The sequence below is a fragment of the Rhinatrema bivittatum genome, chromosome 4 (assembly GCF_901001135.1).
Source record: "Rhinatrema bivittatum chromosome 4, aRhiBiv1.1, whole genome shotgun sequence".
In the NCBI taxonomy this organism is placed as follows: Eukaryota; Metazoa; Chordata; class Amphibia; order Gymnophiona; family Rhinatrematidae; genus Rhinatrema; species Rhinatrema bivittatum.
Window position 1 is genome coordinate 142,484,948 of NC_042618.1, and position 17,673 is coordinate 142,502,620.

Below are 17,673 nucleotides of genomic sequence, written 5' to 3' on the forward strand. Positions count from 1 at the left end.
TGACTTGGACTACTTTTCTTATTATTGCAGCCTCTGTTGGGATGCGCTAACTGTAATGCTTCATTAGTATCCTTTGAAGATACCTCCCTCCGAACCATGTGCTGTTGAGCGCCTGTTGGCAATCTTCGACTGCTGAAGAGGGAACATCGAGAGGAGGCTTGAAAAGACCGACCCAGAGTTTTTTTCCTTTCTTCTTAACCATCCCAAGGTTAAAAAAAGAACAAAAGACCTTGGGTGGGGTCAAGGGTTAGCAGCAGCAGAGAGCTTCTGGCACGTCCTTCCCTTAAGATGCCATCTTTGATCTCCCATATCTTGATCATATTTTTGTAGCGTTTTAAAAATACTTTTATTTTTTTGGTAATTTTTGGAAATTTTTTTTTGTGGGTCCTGTTCTATTTGTATTTTTGTTTTTTGCTTGATTCCCCACCCCCCCCCCCAGCCTTTTCTGTGCTGGTAAGGGACAGCTGTAGGCCACATCAGAAGTGGCTTCTTTTCTGGCTTGGGATTCACGTGCTTTAGCAGAAGGAGCTACTACTCTTCCAGCACTGACAAGTGCCATTTCCCAACTTTTAGATAGCGGGGTAACTTGTTGCCCAAAAATTTTCCATCTCTTTGCTGCCATACTTAACTCCAAAACAGCATTGAAGGTAAAAGATTAATTGGGTGTATGTTAATAAATTGGACTATGGAAAGGTACTGTTGTTCATTACATTTTTCGTGTGTAGCTAATTTGTTGAAATTGCATAGTGTTTTTTTCCTTTCACTGGTTAGTGACATAATTATAAGCAATCAGAAGTGGACTCAGCGGGCCTCCTGGTTTTCAGCTTAGCTAATGTGCAGGCAGGCCCCAGTATGGACAGGGATTGTATTTCAGGGATTGGGTGAGGAGACGGAGGTGGTAGTGAGTGTAGGGCAACTGCCTCTGTTTTAGATGTGCTGCCCTTGCTGCTTTGGATGAAAAAGAAGAGTAGGATTTGGACACTATGGTTGGCATAAATCCACAGAAGGCACTAGCAACTTGTATGATGAAGCATTTGTAGCAGCTCACCACTAGCCCCATTTGACATGGTCTGCAAGTTTCCAGGTCCTGTCCTGGATTTAGTCCTAATTTCATTTCTTTTAAGTGAATTTAGAGTTCCAAATGCATTTCCTTGATGTATATGAAATGCAAATGTAATTTAAGGATGCTTAAGTGAGGATTATACTATATGTACTGTGACAGTTATACATCTACAAATGCTAATCAAATTGTCCTCCGTGCATTGAAACATATTGATGCCACATTTCCTAAAATACTATATAATGAATTTCTCACTTTGTATGCTCCTGACTGAACAATAAGCCATATTTACTGGAATACATTGAATATATATGAAAGTGGAACCTATTAAAAATGCATGCAATAGTGGATTTTGGTTTACAGCATATTTCAGATCTTATTGAACTTAGTCTTGAGAGTCACAGAAGAAAACAAAGGATCAGATTTACTAAGCTATTTTTAATTGGACACAAAATGGGGGAATAAAACCTTAATACACCAGGCCCTAATTCTAATTCATTGTTCTGATTTGTCTATTTCATTTGTTAAAAATTCCGGTCATGTAAAAAATCAACAACTAGTATACCTAATGGCTGACTGACTTACAGCTTTCTCAAATGTAATTTTCTGTATGTTAACCAAATTGGGTAGGTCTCTGGCAGCAATATATTTAATGGCTAGATTTATTTTGCACATAAAATCTGTTTTTAAAGCAGTTGATTTTGATGACCACCTGCTCTTGTCCCTTGTTCTATGGGACAAAACCTTATTTTGCTAGCTATAAGGGTTTTTTTGTTGTATTTTTTTTTAAATGATTTACCTTTTGTGTGATGTTTTTGTTTCATGTACTTTTCATCAGTGCTGAAGATAAATCACAGCTCAAAAGTATATGGCATAATTATCTGATTTCTTTTTTTCTTTTTACTAGGAAGATGATCCATAAGTGAGCTGAATTTACTGTAGAGATGGAGAAATTAAGAAGAGCAGAACATTTTATAGGAACCACATCTTGGATTTTTAAGAATGAAAGACACAGCCATCTGTCTAGATGAATGCAGAAGGTTGAGAGGAAAATTATGATGGCAAAAAATAAGGAGCCTCGTCCCCCATCCTATACCGTTAGTGTGGTTGGACTTTCTGGAACGGAAAAGGATAAAGGAAATTGTGGTGTTGGAAAGTCTTGCTTGTGCAATAGATATGTGCGCTCAAAAGCAGATGAATATTATCCTGAGCATACCTCTGTGCTTAGCACAATTGACTTTGGTGGGCGTGTTGTTAACAATGATCACTTTTTGTACTGGGGTGATGTAACACAAAAAAGTGAAGAGGGAGTAGATAGCAAACATCATGTAATTGAACAGACTGAATTTATTGATGATCAAACTTTCCTGCCTCATCGGAGTACAAACTTGCAACCATATATAAAGCGTGCGGCAGCCTCAAAACTGCAGTCAGCAGAAAAACTGATGTACATTTGTACTGACCAGTTGGGCCTGGAGCAAGATTTTGATCAGAAGCAAATGCCTGAAGGAAAATTAAATGTAGATGGTTTTATTTTATGTATCGATGTGAGTCAAGGGTGCAACAGAAAGTTTGATGATCAGCTTAAATTTGTGAATAACCTCTATGTTCAGTTATCAAAATCAAAGAAACCTATTATAATAGCAGCAACTAAATGTGATGAATGTGTGGATCATTACTTGCGTGAAGTTCAGGCATTTGCTTCCAATAAAAAGAACCTTCTTGTCGTGGAAACGTCAGCCCGATTCAATATCAACATTGAGACATGTTTTACTGCACTGGTACAAATGCTAGATAAAACTCGTGGCAAACCCAAAATAATTCCATATCTAGATGCCTATAAAACACAGAGACAGCTTGTTGCCACAGCAACAGACAAATTTGAGAAACTTATTGTGCAAACTGTGAGAGATTACCATGCAACATGGAAAAGTGTTACTAATAAATTGAAAAACCATCCTGATTATGATGACTACATAAATTTGGAGGGGACACAAAAGGCTAGAAATACTTTTTCAAAACACACAGAGCAGCTCAAGCAGGAACATATTAGGAAAAAAAGAGAAGAATATGTTAATACATTACCGAGAGCTTTTAATACCCTTTTGTCAAAGCTTGAAGAAATTGAACATTTAAGTTGGTCAGAGGCTCTAAAATTCCTGGAGAAACGAACAGATTTCAATCTGTGGTTTGTGGTGCTGGAAAAGACACCTTGGGATGAGACAGACCATGTTGACAAAGTGAATGACAGAAGGATTCCCTTTGACCTTCTGTGTACTTTGGAAGCTGAGAAAGTGTATCAGAATCATGTTCAGCATCTAATATCTGAGAAAAGGAGGGTTGAAATGAAAGAAAAATTCAAGAAAAATCTTGAGAAAATACCATTCATTTCACCGGGTCAACCTTGGGAAGATTTTGTGTGTTTTGTAATGGATGATGAAGCTTATAAGTATATAAATGAAATAGATCGTAAAGATGTTTACAGCAAGCATCAGCGGGAAATTGTTGAGAAAGCCAAAGAAGAGTTTCAAGAAATGCTTTTTGAGCACTCTGAGCTTTTCTATGATTTGGACCTTAATGCTACACCCAGTACAGATAAAATGAGTGAAATTCATGCAGTTCTCGGTGAAGAACCGAGATATAAAGCTTTACAGAAACTTGCACCTGACAGAGAGTCTCTTCTACTTAAACACATAGGATTTGTGTACCATCCCACTAAGGAAACATGTCTTAGTGGTCAGAATTGCATGGACATTAAAGTAGAACAGGTACTTGTGAACAGTCTTTTGCAACTGGATCTTGGTCGCTTAAATTTGTACCAAGATAGTGCCAATATTGATAAAGTTAACCTTTTCATTCTAGGCAAAGATGGTCTAGCACAGGAATTGGCAAATGAAATTCGGACACAGTCCACGGATGATGAATATGCCTTAGATGGAAAAATATATGAACTTGAACTTAAACCAATGGATGCAAATTCACCTTATCTTTCAAGTCAGCTGTGGGCCTCTACTTTTAAACCGCATGGGTGCTTCTGTGTGTTTCACTCAATTGAATCACTTAATTTTATTGGTGAATGCATTGGGAAAATAAGGTCTGAAGCTACCCAGATTAGGCGAGATAAATACATGGCTAATCTTCCATTTACGTTAATATTAGCTAATCAACGGGACAGTGTTAGCAAAAATTTGCCTATTTTAAGGCATCAAGGTCAGCAACTAGCAAATAAATTGCAGTGCCCTTTTGTTGATGTACCTCCTGGCACATATCCACGCAAATTTAATGAAACCCAAATAAAACAAGCTCTAAGAGGAGTACTAGAATCTGTCAAACACAATTCTGACACTGTGAGTCCTATTCCAACTATTAAAGATCTGTCGGAAGCAGACTTAAGAATTGTGATGTGTGCCATGTGTGGGGACCCATTTAGTGTGAACCTTATACTTTCACCTTTCCTTGACTCTCGCAACTGTAGTGCTGCTCAACCAGGTCAAAATAACTCCTTGATGCTTGATAAAATCATAGGTGAGAAAAGAAGGCGAATACAAATAACAATATTGTCCTATCATTCTTCAATTGGTGTAAGGAAGGATGAATTGGTGCATGGATATATATTAGTTTACTCTGCTAAACGAAAAGCATCAATGGGAATGCTGCGTGCCTTTCTTTCAGAAGTACAAGATACTATTCCAGTCCAGTTGGTGGCTGTTACGGACAGCCAAGCAGACTTTTTTGAGAATGAAGCAATCAAAGAGTTAATGACTGAAGGAGAGCACATAGCCACTGAGATTTCTGCTAAATTTACAGCTTTGTATTCCTTATCTCAATATCATCGTCAGACCGAAGTTTTCACACTTTTCTTTAGTGATGTTTTGGAGAAAAAGAACATGATTGAAAACTCTTACTTGTCCGACAATACCAGGGATTCAACAAATGCAAGTGAAGATGTTTTCCTTCAGTCACCCCGAGAAAATTCCTCACCTTACAATTGCTATCCAGATTCAGAAGATGATACGGAGGCTCCACCCCCATACAGTCCAATTGGAGATGATGTACAGCTTCTTCCCACACCTAGTTCAAAATGTCGCCTAGATTTGGAAGGCAATGAGTACCCAATACATAGTACACCCCTTAATTGTCACGACCATGATCGCAATCATAAAGTGCCTCCACCTATAAAACCTAAGCCCAAAACAAATGTTAAAAAACTGGACCCAAACCTTGTGAAAACAATTGAAGCAGGCATAGGCAAAAGAAAGCCAACATCTCGAGTGCCTCTAGCGCACCCAGAAGACTTGGATCCATCTGAAAATTATACAGACCCCATTGATGCTATTTTCAAAGTCAAAGGCTTTACTGATATCTACAGAATCTCTGATGATAGTCAGAATCGTAGTATTAAAATTCTGAATACAATTGTTCACAGTGCCCAAGGAGATGAAGAGAATGGTTTTCCTGATAGAATGTCAAAGAATCATGGGGAAAGGCAGCCTTCAAAATACAAATATAAATCTAAGACTCTCTTTAGCAGAGCCAAATCTTATTACAGGAGAACACATTCAGATGCCAGTGATGATGAAGCTTTTACTACCATAATATCTAAAAGGAAAGTAAAACATCGTAAAAGTGAAGAAGATCCTCTTCTTTCACCTGTGGAAACTTGGAAGGGTGGTATTGATAATCCTGCTATTACATCAGATCAAGAGGTGTATGAGAAAAGAACGAAGAATATGAAACAGAAAAGGGGAGAGAAGGTAAAATTTTTGTGGTTTGTTTTTTTTTTTGTTAGCTGTTGTATTTAATATAGATGTTAGAGCAATGAGATAGTTGGGCAAAACCATGGGAAAATCCAACACCTGTTTTTTCTTTAATTCATCTTATTTGAGTCCCTTTATTAGCCATATCTGTGATTACCCAGTTTTAACAGGATTGTAATAATGTTTTGTCCCTTGCTTATTTTGAAAGCTTTCATGTGTGAAGTACTGAAAAAATGTCTGGCCATCCAACCTAGCAATGGTTGCATATATATTTAAGTATTGAAAGTAAAGCATATGTCTGTCTTGTTTCATTATAAAGTTCTCTGTTCCAAAAGTATATTTATTACTGTTAATGCCTTATATTTAAGGGAACATGTTATAAATTTACTTGCATTCGGAGACCTATTTTTTTGTGTTAAGATGTCTGATTTATATTGAAGTTTATAGTATCTCTACTGGTACTAGCCTTGTTTAAAAAAAAAAAAAAATAAATAAATAAAAAAAGGGGAATCTACAGGGATCTTTCGGGGGCAAAGCGGCCCTTGACTGTTACACATATGACTAATTTTAGCCAAACCTAGTTGGCTAGGTTTTCAGCTAAATGTTTGTCTAAATCTAATTGATCAAAAATTGAATGAGGCTATTTTCCCTGGCTAAATGCAGTTAATAAATCAGGCACTAACAGGCTAAGTCCTTAAAAAAACACAAAAAACCTACTCTATTCTCTCCTTCCAACAATTAAAATATTTTGAATAGTTTCTGGGGCTTTCCAAACCCTTCCCTATCTCCCAACACCCTTAAAAATATATAAATGTCTCTTTTTTTTGGCTTTTTTCCCCTCTCCCTCCACCCTTCTAATTTGGGGGGGGGGATTCGGGAGGGTGGGGGATTTAATTTAAAGGGTCGGGGGTGGGTTTTAGGGTGTTTTAGTGTGCCGGTTTTCCTGCCCTCCCCTTCCCCCGATTTAGCTACGGACCGCCGCTGGACCCCCAGGTAATTTAAGGCATTTGGGGGGGGGTTTGGGAGGGTGGGGGATTTAATTTAAAGGGTCGGGGGTGGGTTTTAGGGGGTTTTAGTGTGCCGGTTCACGATTTTAATGATTTTCACGATACTCTAAACACCCAAACGGCGACGATACGATTCCCTCCCCCTCCCAGCCGAAATCGATCGTTAAGACGATCGAGGACACGATTCATATCTCTAATATTTGGAATCCATTAAAATCAATGAGACTTGTTTCTTTTTACCCTTTTAATCTGTGTTCTGTTTAAAGAGGTGTTTATTTTTAAAATTAGATTTATATTCTGCCTTTCAGCCATTTCAGAGTATATTACATTCAGGTACTTGTAACTATTTCCCTGTCCCCAGAGGACTCACAATCTAAGATTTTTGTATTGAGGCAATGGAGGGTGAAGTGACTTGCCCAAGGTCAAAAGGAGTGGGACTGGAACCTTGGCTTTCCTGGTTTTGTAGCCCATGGCTCTAACCACTAGGCTAAGTTTCTACTCCGAGGTGTTAATAATAATTTCACTTTGCAAACGTTCTGCATCTCTAATGTGACTGACTAATATGACACTATTTTTAGTTAAAACTTTAATTTTATTTAAAATAAAATATGGGGCTTGATGTTCCTTAAAATAGCTCTTTCTTCCCTGCCTGGTGTTGCTCTGAATTCCTGCTGAACTTGTGAGCCTATTGTGCCTGAGGAGTAGTAAGCGACATGTAAGCAAAGTTAACTTACACAGAGCTGGCCGGTTGGTCACTAGGCCTCTAGTGAGTGCTTTCTCTCTATCTCTTTCCCAAACCAGTGGCACAAGGAGTTTGGTATATTTAGTTTTTCATCATCTTTGGGATAGCCTTGGCATGCTTTGAAAATTCTAATTTTTTATATATATTTTTTAAATTTTTATTGAACCATTATTCAAATGTACATGGTTTAGAAACATTAGAAAACATTCCAATAATGCAACAATATATAGAAATTTGATATTTTTATTTCATATCTACCCTAAAAATTACTTCTAGCAAGAGTGACCAGGGTGGGTAAATAGAACTGATATGGCTTTAAGAGTAGGTATTTCGTATACTGCCTTTATCAAGGGCAAACATAGCAATTGGTATCTGTGATTAATGACGTTTTAAACAGAATATTTATTTTGCAAGTTAAGAAGTTTACCTTTAAAAGTCAGTTATTTTCTTAGTTTTTGTGAAACAATCTTAAAAATATTTTTCACAAATTTGGAAATATTAAAATGTTAATGATTCTTTTTTAATGCTTCCTTTCTGGCCTGTTACTATTTTTTTAAAAAAATATGTACTTTTAATACAGTCAGTCCCTGTATGTGAAAATCTGCCAAGGGGGACCCTTCAGCTGTTCATATTCTGTCCATCCATATCAGAACACTATTAGTACAAAGTTTTTGTGATAGAGCAGCATTATTTACTCACATTCTTAATGTAGTAAGAGGATCTTTCAAAAGGTTAGCATTTACTGCAGCTCAAAAACGAAATAAAATGAGTCTAAAATAGGCAGGGATTTTTTTTAGTCTTAAATTGAAAATGCAGACTTGCATCATAGCACACAGGTGAGGTTTTGCTCCTGCAAATTTAGGCATATGGTCTCCATCATCTGGCAGTGAACTTTCCCTGAATGTATTTAACTAAAATTTAGTAGAAGAGCTGGAACTTAAGTAAGACTCATCAGCTAAATCAGTCCATGGATGGAACTCTGATATATATGGACAGATACAGTGATAATAGATACTTTATGCTTTCCATTGTATGGAATGTTGGAAATTTTCTTAATAGGAATTGATGTCAGTTTGTCTGAAGGCCCAATAATGCTTCCAAAAAGGATGGAAATTCTCCAGATTTTGCATATAGTAAGAAATATGAATATCTCTCATAAGTTGAGTTTAAAAAACCCAGAAACAAAAGTTCAGTTTCTTTACATTTGTACATCCTAGCACTCCTGTGGCACTAGCCACTGCTTTTTCGTACTATTTTGACACCAGGGTCAGTGCCTGCCTTTTTTTACTGCCCTGTAGGAACAATTATTGTGCTGCCCCCTCCTCATTTTGTTTTATAATGTTTAATTTTAACTTTTTCCAATAAGCAATAGGAACAGTATCTCTCACTTTCATTCTGTCTCTCTCTTGGGTCCCTCGAACCTGCCAAGAAAAGACCAGCTCCCTTCAACGATCCAACCTTTAAAAATTGACACCATCACAATCCATTCTCTGTGCAGTGCAACAGTGGAAAAACAAACATCACCACTCCTCGTAAAACATCAAATGATAAAATCAAGAATTATAACACATTTAAGTAAAACCTTGCTAATAAAGAGAATAAAATATATTTCAAAACAGCTGACACAACTCAACATCCAATAATTCTTGTCTTTGGCTGCCAGTGGAATAGGCTCTGCTGGTGGTCTACTGAGGTCTCTCAATTTTCTTCAGCCACTGGCAGGATGGGCTCTGCTGAGGCCTCTCTATATTCTTCAGTAGCAAGTAGGATAAGGGCTGGGCCCCTGCCCTGGCTGTGCCAGTCCATGCAGTTGCAGTTTGCACATCTGGCACTGGGCCTGTTCACTACCTTGAGATTCTTGGATAGGCTCACTCTGAGGTCTCACTTGTCCTTAAATAGCACAGCTTTAAAATACACCTTTCATTAGGGACCTTTGTTTTTAGTTATTTTATTTTTCATGGGAATTTCAATGCTATAATAAAAATAAATAAAAAAAAGTGTAAGTCAAATTTCCATTTTTTTTGTGATGAAATTCTCAGGGAAAACAAAATTAAAGCTGCAAAAGGTACTTGCCTATTATGTGTATATACTCTCAGGACCTATTATAGTATGACCTACAATTTGGGTCAACCATTGTATTCATTTTAGACTTTAATCAGTGGTTTTTTTTTTTTTTACTGGTTTTAATGGGAAAAAGAATATTACCTCAAGTATTTGTGTGTTATAAATCTTTTTTTATAGTTTTCTCTTTCTTTTTTTTTTGCTGTTTATATTCTTAAATCCTTAGCACTCAAGAAATGGTCTCTTAACATCTGATTCAACAAGTATTTGCTTGATTTCAGCTCTTTGTAAATCCCAGAGCTCAAAATTTTGCACTGCTTATGTAATTTTAAAAAGGGATCAGATGGTTAGTAGAAGGTAGCCTTTAGATAATTGATGAAATTTTCTTTGTACTCTGGGAAATGGGAATACCAGGCATATTTAGCAGAAGCCCAGTTCAGATCTATGAATTTTGTTTAAACTTGTGGAACACTTCAGGGCAACCAAAATGAACAGCTTCCCTATGAGGATAGGCTGAAGAGATTAGGGCTGTTCAGCTTGGAGAGGAGATGGCTGAGGGGGGGATATGATAGAGGTCTTTAAGATCATGAGAGGTCTTGAACGAGTAGATGTGACTCGGTTATTTTCACTTTCGAATAATAGAAGGACTAGGGGGCATTCCTTGAAGTTAGCAAGTAGCACATTTAAGACTAATCAGAGAAAATTCTTTTTCACTCAACGCACAATAAAGCTCTGGAATTTGTTGCCAGAGGATGTGGTTAGTGCAGTTAGTGTAGCTGGGTTCAAAAAAGGTTTGGATAAGTTCTTGGAGGAGAAGTCCATTAATGGCTATTAATCAATTTTACTTAGGGAATAGCCACTGCTATTAATTGCATCAGTAGCATGGGATCTTCTTGGTGTTTGGGTAATTGCCAGGTTCTTGTGGCCTGGTTTTGGCCTCTGTTGGAAACAGGATGCTGGGCTTGATGGACCCTTGGTCTGACCCAGCATGGCAATTTCTTATGTTCTTATTCCTACTACCTGACAGTATGTTTTGTGTTTTTATTATTATTTATAGTGTTATATTATATAACAAAAGATAATCTTGAATTGGAAATGAAAAGTATAGAGTTTGTAATTCGCAACATGCTCATAAAAGGAAAAATGTGAACATTTTTTTCCGTATTGCAGGTATTTGTGGCTTTAGATTTTGCTGTATTTTACAGCTTTTGTAATCAATTTGCAATGAGACCTAAACAGCTATGAAGAAGAGGCACTAAGTTCCACAGTACTGAAATTTAAAAAGCTCAGGTTTTAGTGAGTAAAGCTGTAGCTTTGTATGTTGAATGATGGTAGCTGTTGTAGTGCTACAAATTGATTACATGCAAATAGTTTATAGTCTTAAGTGAGTAACTGAAACAATGGTGGCTAAAGAGTTGCTTAATATAATAGCTGGTTCTAGTGCTATAAACAGAAATTGAACTTGGGTTTCTCAGTCAAGTAGGCTTTGCTGTAAAATTCACAAGTCTTAGTCTTTAATTTGACATTAGGAATATTAATTGCAGTTAGAGCCTTATTGTATATTTTATTCTGTAACATTAAGATGCTGTCTTTATGCTAAATGTATGAGGGTTTTATTTTTTTATTTTTATATTTTTTGCTAACATCTTGATGCAGATATTCATTTAAAAAATGTAACTAGTTCTATTGGTCATGAAGCTTATTACTAAATTTTGTAAATGGTAGATCCAGAGCAGGTGAATTTGACTTAAAAGGTGCTGATTTGCCTATGTAGGCAAGGAGAGCCCTGATGGCACATGGAGACGCCGAAGGGCTCTTTTTTTTTTTTTTAAGTTTATCTTAAGAGAGCTTAGTTTTTTTTTGTCTCTTCTGAAGAACAAAATAAAACAGATTTTAATGTTTGCAAACTTAAGAGTTGAAAAAACATGCCTCCCTCCCTATGTCAACTGGCATGCAGAATATTCTCTTTTTTTTTTTTTTTCTTAAATTTAAATGTTGAATCAAATACTACCAATGCAGCTGAGACTTGCAGAAAATACTCACTGCCTTAACGCACGTTTAGGCTGTTTTAGCTGTAATTCCAGGAGCAGCACTGATATGCCAGAGAGAATTATATACAAAGGCTTTTAACTCCATACTAGTGCTTTTAGAAAAGATCCCCAAATGCTGAAAACAGTGTTTGGGGGGGAAAAAAAAACCCCCATCCCTCTTCAAACACAAAAAAATCTTTAGAAGTGAAGGTATATCATGTCATATAGATGAATCTATACATGGTGGATGATCGCAGAAAAAGACCAATTGGTCCCACTTAGTGTGCCCAGTTATTCTTATCCACATTAATATATATCCCAGCTGCTAGTCATACAAGCTTTAGTACTTGTAAGATATTGCTCCTTACCCAACTCTGTTTTTGTCGTCTTCTTCTTTTCTTCTGCATCATTTCAATTAGATATGAACACAAGTTCCCAATCTTAACAGCTACCAAAATTAGTAAAGTTGTTGCCCAAAATATCCAGCCTATTAGGTTCTTGTGGCTTGATGGATGGCATCTAGCCACCACCAATCTGTCTGCACCAACCCAATTTGGTTTGTGGGAAGTTGTAGCCTGCTGGTACTGGGCTATCCATCCCATGGCCTTATGTGTATTGCTAGATCATGCTTCCTTTATCCATATCACCTTGCTGGGCAATACCCTGCCCATCAATGACTCCCAGTTAATCTAGTTGATCTCTGTGGAGCAGCAGCCCACTCGTTCTAAGCAGGTTACCCGCCTGGCCTGCAGTATTGCTTTTAAATCCACGCACAATAGTCTTTCACCACCCATCACATACAGCTCTTTTGGATTGCTGCATCCCAGATGCATGACTCCAGTTCTTGGCATTGAATCCCAGGTGCCAAATCCTAGATCAGTCTTCAAGCTTTATTAAATCACTTTTCATTTTCTCTACTCCTTCAGGCACTTCTACTCTGCAGATCTTAGTATCATCTGCAAATAGACAAACTTTACCTTCTATCCCTTCCACAGTGTTGCTTTCAAACATATTGCACAGAACCGGTCACACTACCGATCCTTGTGTATCTCCACTTAACACTGTTCTTTCTTCAGAGTAAGAACATAAGACATTTCCATGCTGGGTCAGACCAAGGCTCCAAGCTCAGCATCCTGTTTCCAACAGTGGCCAAACTTGGCCACAAGAACCTAAACACTAAGAAGATCCCATGCTTCTGATGCAATTAATAGCAGTGACTATTCCTTAAGTAAACTTGATTAATAGCTGTTAATGGACTTCTCCTCCATGAACTTATCCAAACCTTTTTTAAACCCAGCTACACTAACTACACTAACCACATCCTCTGGCAACAAATTCCAGTGCTTTATTATGCGTTGAGTGAAAAAGAACTCTCAGATTAGTCTTAAATGTGCTACTTGCTAACTTCATGGAATGCCCCCTAGTCCTTCTATTATTCTAAAGTGTAAATAACCGATTCACATCTACTCGATCAAGACCTCTCATGCTCTTAAAGACCTCTATCATATCCCCCCCTCAGCCATCTCTTCTCCAAGCTGAACAGCCCTAACCTCTTCAGCCTCTCCTCATAGGGGAGCTGTTCCATCCCTTTTATCACTTTGGTTGCCCTTCTCTGTACCTTCTCCATTGCAACTATAACTTCTTTGAGATGCGGCAGCGAGAACTGTACACAGTATTCAAGGTGCGGTCTCACCATGGAGCGATAAAGAGGCATTATGACATTTTCTGTTTTATTAACCATTCCCTTCCTAATAATTCCTAACATTGTTTGCTTTTTTGACTGCTGCAGCACACTGAGCTGATGATTTTAAAGTATTATCCACTATGATGCCTAGATCTTTTTCCTTGGTGGTAGCTCCTAATATGGAACCTAACATTGTGTAACTACAGCAAGGGTTATTTTTCCAATTACCATTACATACTATCTCCTGTCAGTCAACCAGTTTGCAGTTCATGCTACTACCTTGGCACCCTCTCCCAAGCTTCTCATTTTGTTCACGAGTCTCCTGTGAGGGACCATTTCAAAAGCTTTACTAATATCCAAGTAAATCGCATCAAGCACTCGTCCCTGATCCAACTCTATAGTCACCCAATCAAAAAAAGTCTATCAGATTTGTCCGACAGCCTCCCCTGGTGAATCCATGCTGCCTCAGGTCAAGCAACCCACCAGATTGTAGATAGTTCATGATCCTTTCCTACAACATAATCTCCATTAATTTTCCTCCGACTGAGGTGAGGCTAACCGATCTGTAGTTTCTAGCCTTACCAGCACCGCTCTCCTCTAATCTCGCGACACCACTCCTGTTTCCAGGGATCTATTGAACAGATCTTTCAGCGGACCTGTCAGCACATCTGAGCTCCCTCAGTATTCTGGGATGTACATCATCTGGTCCCATGGCCTTGTCCACTTTGTTTTTCCAGCTCTTCCCATACATTCTCATCTGTACATGGAGTTGAGTCTACTCCACTCCCATCCACAGATTTGTCAACTAGTGACTGTCCTTCTCCAGGGTCGTCTTTAGTGAACACCAAACTAAAATCTTTGTTTAATATTTCAGCCACTTCTTCGTCTTTCAGCATGCATTGATCTTTGTCACCTTTCAGTTTCACTATACCACTTCAGACCTTTTATCTGATATATCTGAAAAATGTTTTGTCAGCTCGTTTTACCTCTTTGGCAATCTTTTCTTCCACCTGACTTTTTGTTTTCTTGATTTTTCTTTTTGTCTCCCTCAGTTTCACTAGATATTCTTCCCTGTTTTCCTCTTTTTGGAATTCTTTATATTTCTTGAACGCTGTTCTTCGTGCCTTTATTTTTTTCAGCCACCTCATTTGAGAACCAGATCAGTTTCTTATTTCTTTCTTTTGTTTACTTTTCTAACATGGATTTTGTTGCCTTTGTCATTGCTCCTTTTAGTTTGGCCAACTGTTGTTCCACCTCTCATTTTTTTCCATAGTCTTCTAGTTCTATCTCCAGGTGCGTCCCCATTTCGACAAAGTCCGTATTCTTGAAATTCAAAACTCAGGTCTTCATGTAACCTCTGTATATCTTATTTGCGATATCAAACTTTACCATTTGATGATCACTAGTACTCAGGTGGGAACCCACCCGAACATTAGAGACCTTAACCTCTTTAGTGAGCACTAGGTGATGAATAACTCCCTCCCTTGTGGGTTCCATTATCATTTGTTTGAATAGAGCCCCTTGCATAATATCTGCTGTCTCTCTACTTCTGGTAGATTCCACAGAAGTGATTCTCCAGTCTGTCCAGCAGATTAAAATCTCCAATAATCAACCATTCTCCCTTCTTTCCCACCTTTTGGATATTTTTGACCAGATTTCTGGCTAGTTCTTACATTTTGAGTCTGAGGCCTGTAAACCACTCCAGTAAAAATGGATGCTGCATTTTTTTTTTTTAAGATGGCCCATAATGCTAAAGGCTGATGCTGAGTACGTCTCTGCGCCCATACCACTTATGAAAGGCCAGTGATCCAAACAATTCTGTCCCCATCTTGAAGACTTAAAAAAAACAGTACCTCCCATGACAGCTTATAATTGCTTCCCCAGCCTAATGTAAGTCTATAAAGCATCCAACTTCCAGCAACCAATATGCTGAATCACCACCTCCGATAAACTGGACACTGCTTCCAAAGTAGCTGTACCAATGTAAAATGAGTGCAGCACAGCCACAAATTGGTACTTAATAAGTGGACTCTCATTTGCATGTATCAAAAACTGCAGGCTCCTGCTTGGACACTGAACTAAATATGCTCACACATTCTCGACTGGACACGTCACCAAACTTGACACCTCCTTCAAAACTGGCCACACCCCCCATGCACCCTAATCAATTTTTGATCAGTGAATTCGCAAATGAAAAGTCTTTATTTGAGGATGTAGAGGTGGATAAACTCGATGGGACCTATACATTTGTAGCCCTTTCTACCAATTCCCCTACCCTGAAGGCCCCAAAAAAGGCCAAGACGTGTATATAGTCCAAAATAAGCCATCCTCATTCTCCATCAAACAAAGGGGATGCAATGTGTGCCAAATCCAGAGCAGCACCTCATCGTGGTAGGCTGTCTCCCATCTGGCATGACTAGCTTTTCTCTATACGATCCCGCTAATAATCATTTAATCAGAAATCTCTATGCTGGGATATCCCTAGCCGTACACTGTCATAAAAAATGAGAAACTGCTAAGATGACTAGATACATCTGCCCTATAAAAACCCACTGTTTTCACAGTGGTCACATACTCCATCAGCGATTCATTGTCACCAGATCTCAAGACCATCCCTTGGAGAATAAAAATTGAATCTTCTCATACCCACTGAAATATGTAGTTCAAGTCGATAGAGCTAATGAAGGTTGCAGCAGTGTTCAGATGTCGGGACACCGAATTTCCATAGGGAATCTGGTACAGATACTCCCACGTGATCTGCCTTGGGTGCCAACTTTTGGAGCAGTGCCCACTTGCAGCTAGAGAGAGAATCTGCTATAATAATATGAAGCCCCAGATCATGCTGCGTAGAAAATTGCATATTAAGTTGTAAACAATGCAAAAAGTCCTCGCAGCAAGTTGACCACTAAAACACACTTAACAGATTGCCTGTTAATTTGGGGTAGTGCAGGTTATCACACCAAAAGGATACCTTCCTATTCCACAATCTGTCACCTCACAGAACCAAAGACACTACTATAGAAAAGAACTCAAAAAATGTAATGCTTTTAGTAGTACCCCCTCTAATCCAGCACTCCAGCCAGAAAGCCATGCCCCAGGAACCCTGAAAGTACACCTCAAAACCCCACTGTATCAGAAAAAAGCTGCAATTCCTGATTTGAAATCATTTCCTCTAGCTAAAAACACAGTCCATTAAATACAGAAAAAATTCAGCCCATATTCTGAATCCTCCTTACTGGATTGTGTAATCCGAATGCGGTGATATACCTTTTGAACCCCCGCTGTTGCTGATTAATACTGCAAAAAGATCCACCCCATAGGTGTCACTCTACAAGCAAAATTTAGGATACTCACTAAAGACTGCATTTTTTGCAAGGTGAGCTTCTTAACTCCCAAGGCTTTCTTCACCTCCTCCTTTAATTTAACTATTTTGCTTTCCTATAACGTTGACGTCATTGCCACAGAACCTAACTCTATACCTAAGAAAACAGAGTAACAGGCCCTTCCATCTTTTCGTGGGTAATCGGAGTACCAAACAATTCTGCTACACGAATAAACTTGCAACATCTTCACACATGCCCCCGAAGCTGCCAGACCCACAAACAAAAAATCGAAATGAGCAATACAGCGGAAATCAGACAGCTGTACAATTACCCAGAGAACAAATGTACTAAATTTTTCAAAATAAGCATGAGATGGTACAGCCCATCGGCCTACAGTTGTCAAAATAAAACTTACCATGAAACCGAAAACCAAATAAAGAAAACTCTCAGGATGCGCAAGCAACAACCAAAATACTGACCCGATAACCACTTTTGCCATCAATGTACCATGACCACATTGTTGAAGTAATTGGACAGCACTGTCGAAAGAGGATAATGAACTGTGTAATGCTCTCGTGGAACAAAATCATTAACCAAACTACCCTTGGTACTGATAACTTATGAATCAAACAAAATGTATGGTTTTTCTTTGGGATCACTGCCAATGGTCGGAAATGGCAGGTCGTTCAAAGGATTTGCTATCCTCCCCAATCTCAATTCCTCTGCCAACTTTTTCTTGACCACCTCACCCTTCCTTCTTGTGTGCTGCTCCACAGAGATCAACTAGATTAGATTAACTCGAGGGTCATTGATGGGCGGGGTACTGCCCAGCAAGGTGATATGGGTGGGTGGGTGGGGGGGGGCTGTCTCATCCTGGGGCAGACTCCTCTGACTTGGATGCAGGAGTCCTGAGCTTAGTTCTTGATTTTATTTTTTTTTTGTTTGAGTTTGGAAATTTTAACTCAGGTTAGAGATGGAGTAAAGTTAACTCATATTTCTGGTGGCCAGT

General features: G+C 38.5%; 1 protein-coding gene across 1 annotated transcript in view; it reads left to right on the forward strand.

Moving 5' to 3' along the window:
* Window positions 1-17,673, forward strand: part of ARHGAP5 (Rho GTPase activating protein 5) — a 165,791-nt gene that overhangs the window by 34,747 nt on the left and 113,371 nt on the right. Inside the window, exon 2 of the mRNA XM_029598920.1 lies at window positions 1,968-5,814. Coding sequence (XP_029454780.1) covers window positions 2,092-5,814 — 3,723 coding nt within the window. The 5' untranslated portion in view covers window positions 1,968-2,091. The remainder of the gene's footprint in view (window positions 1-1,967; window positions 5,815-17,673) is intronic.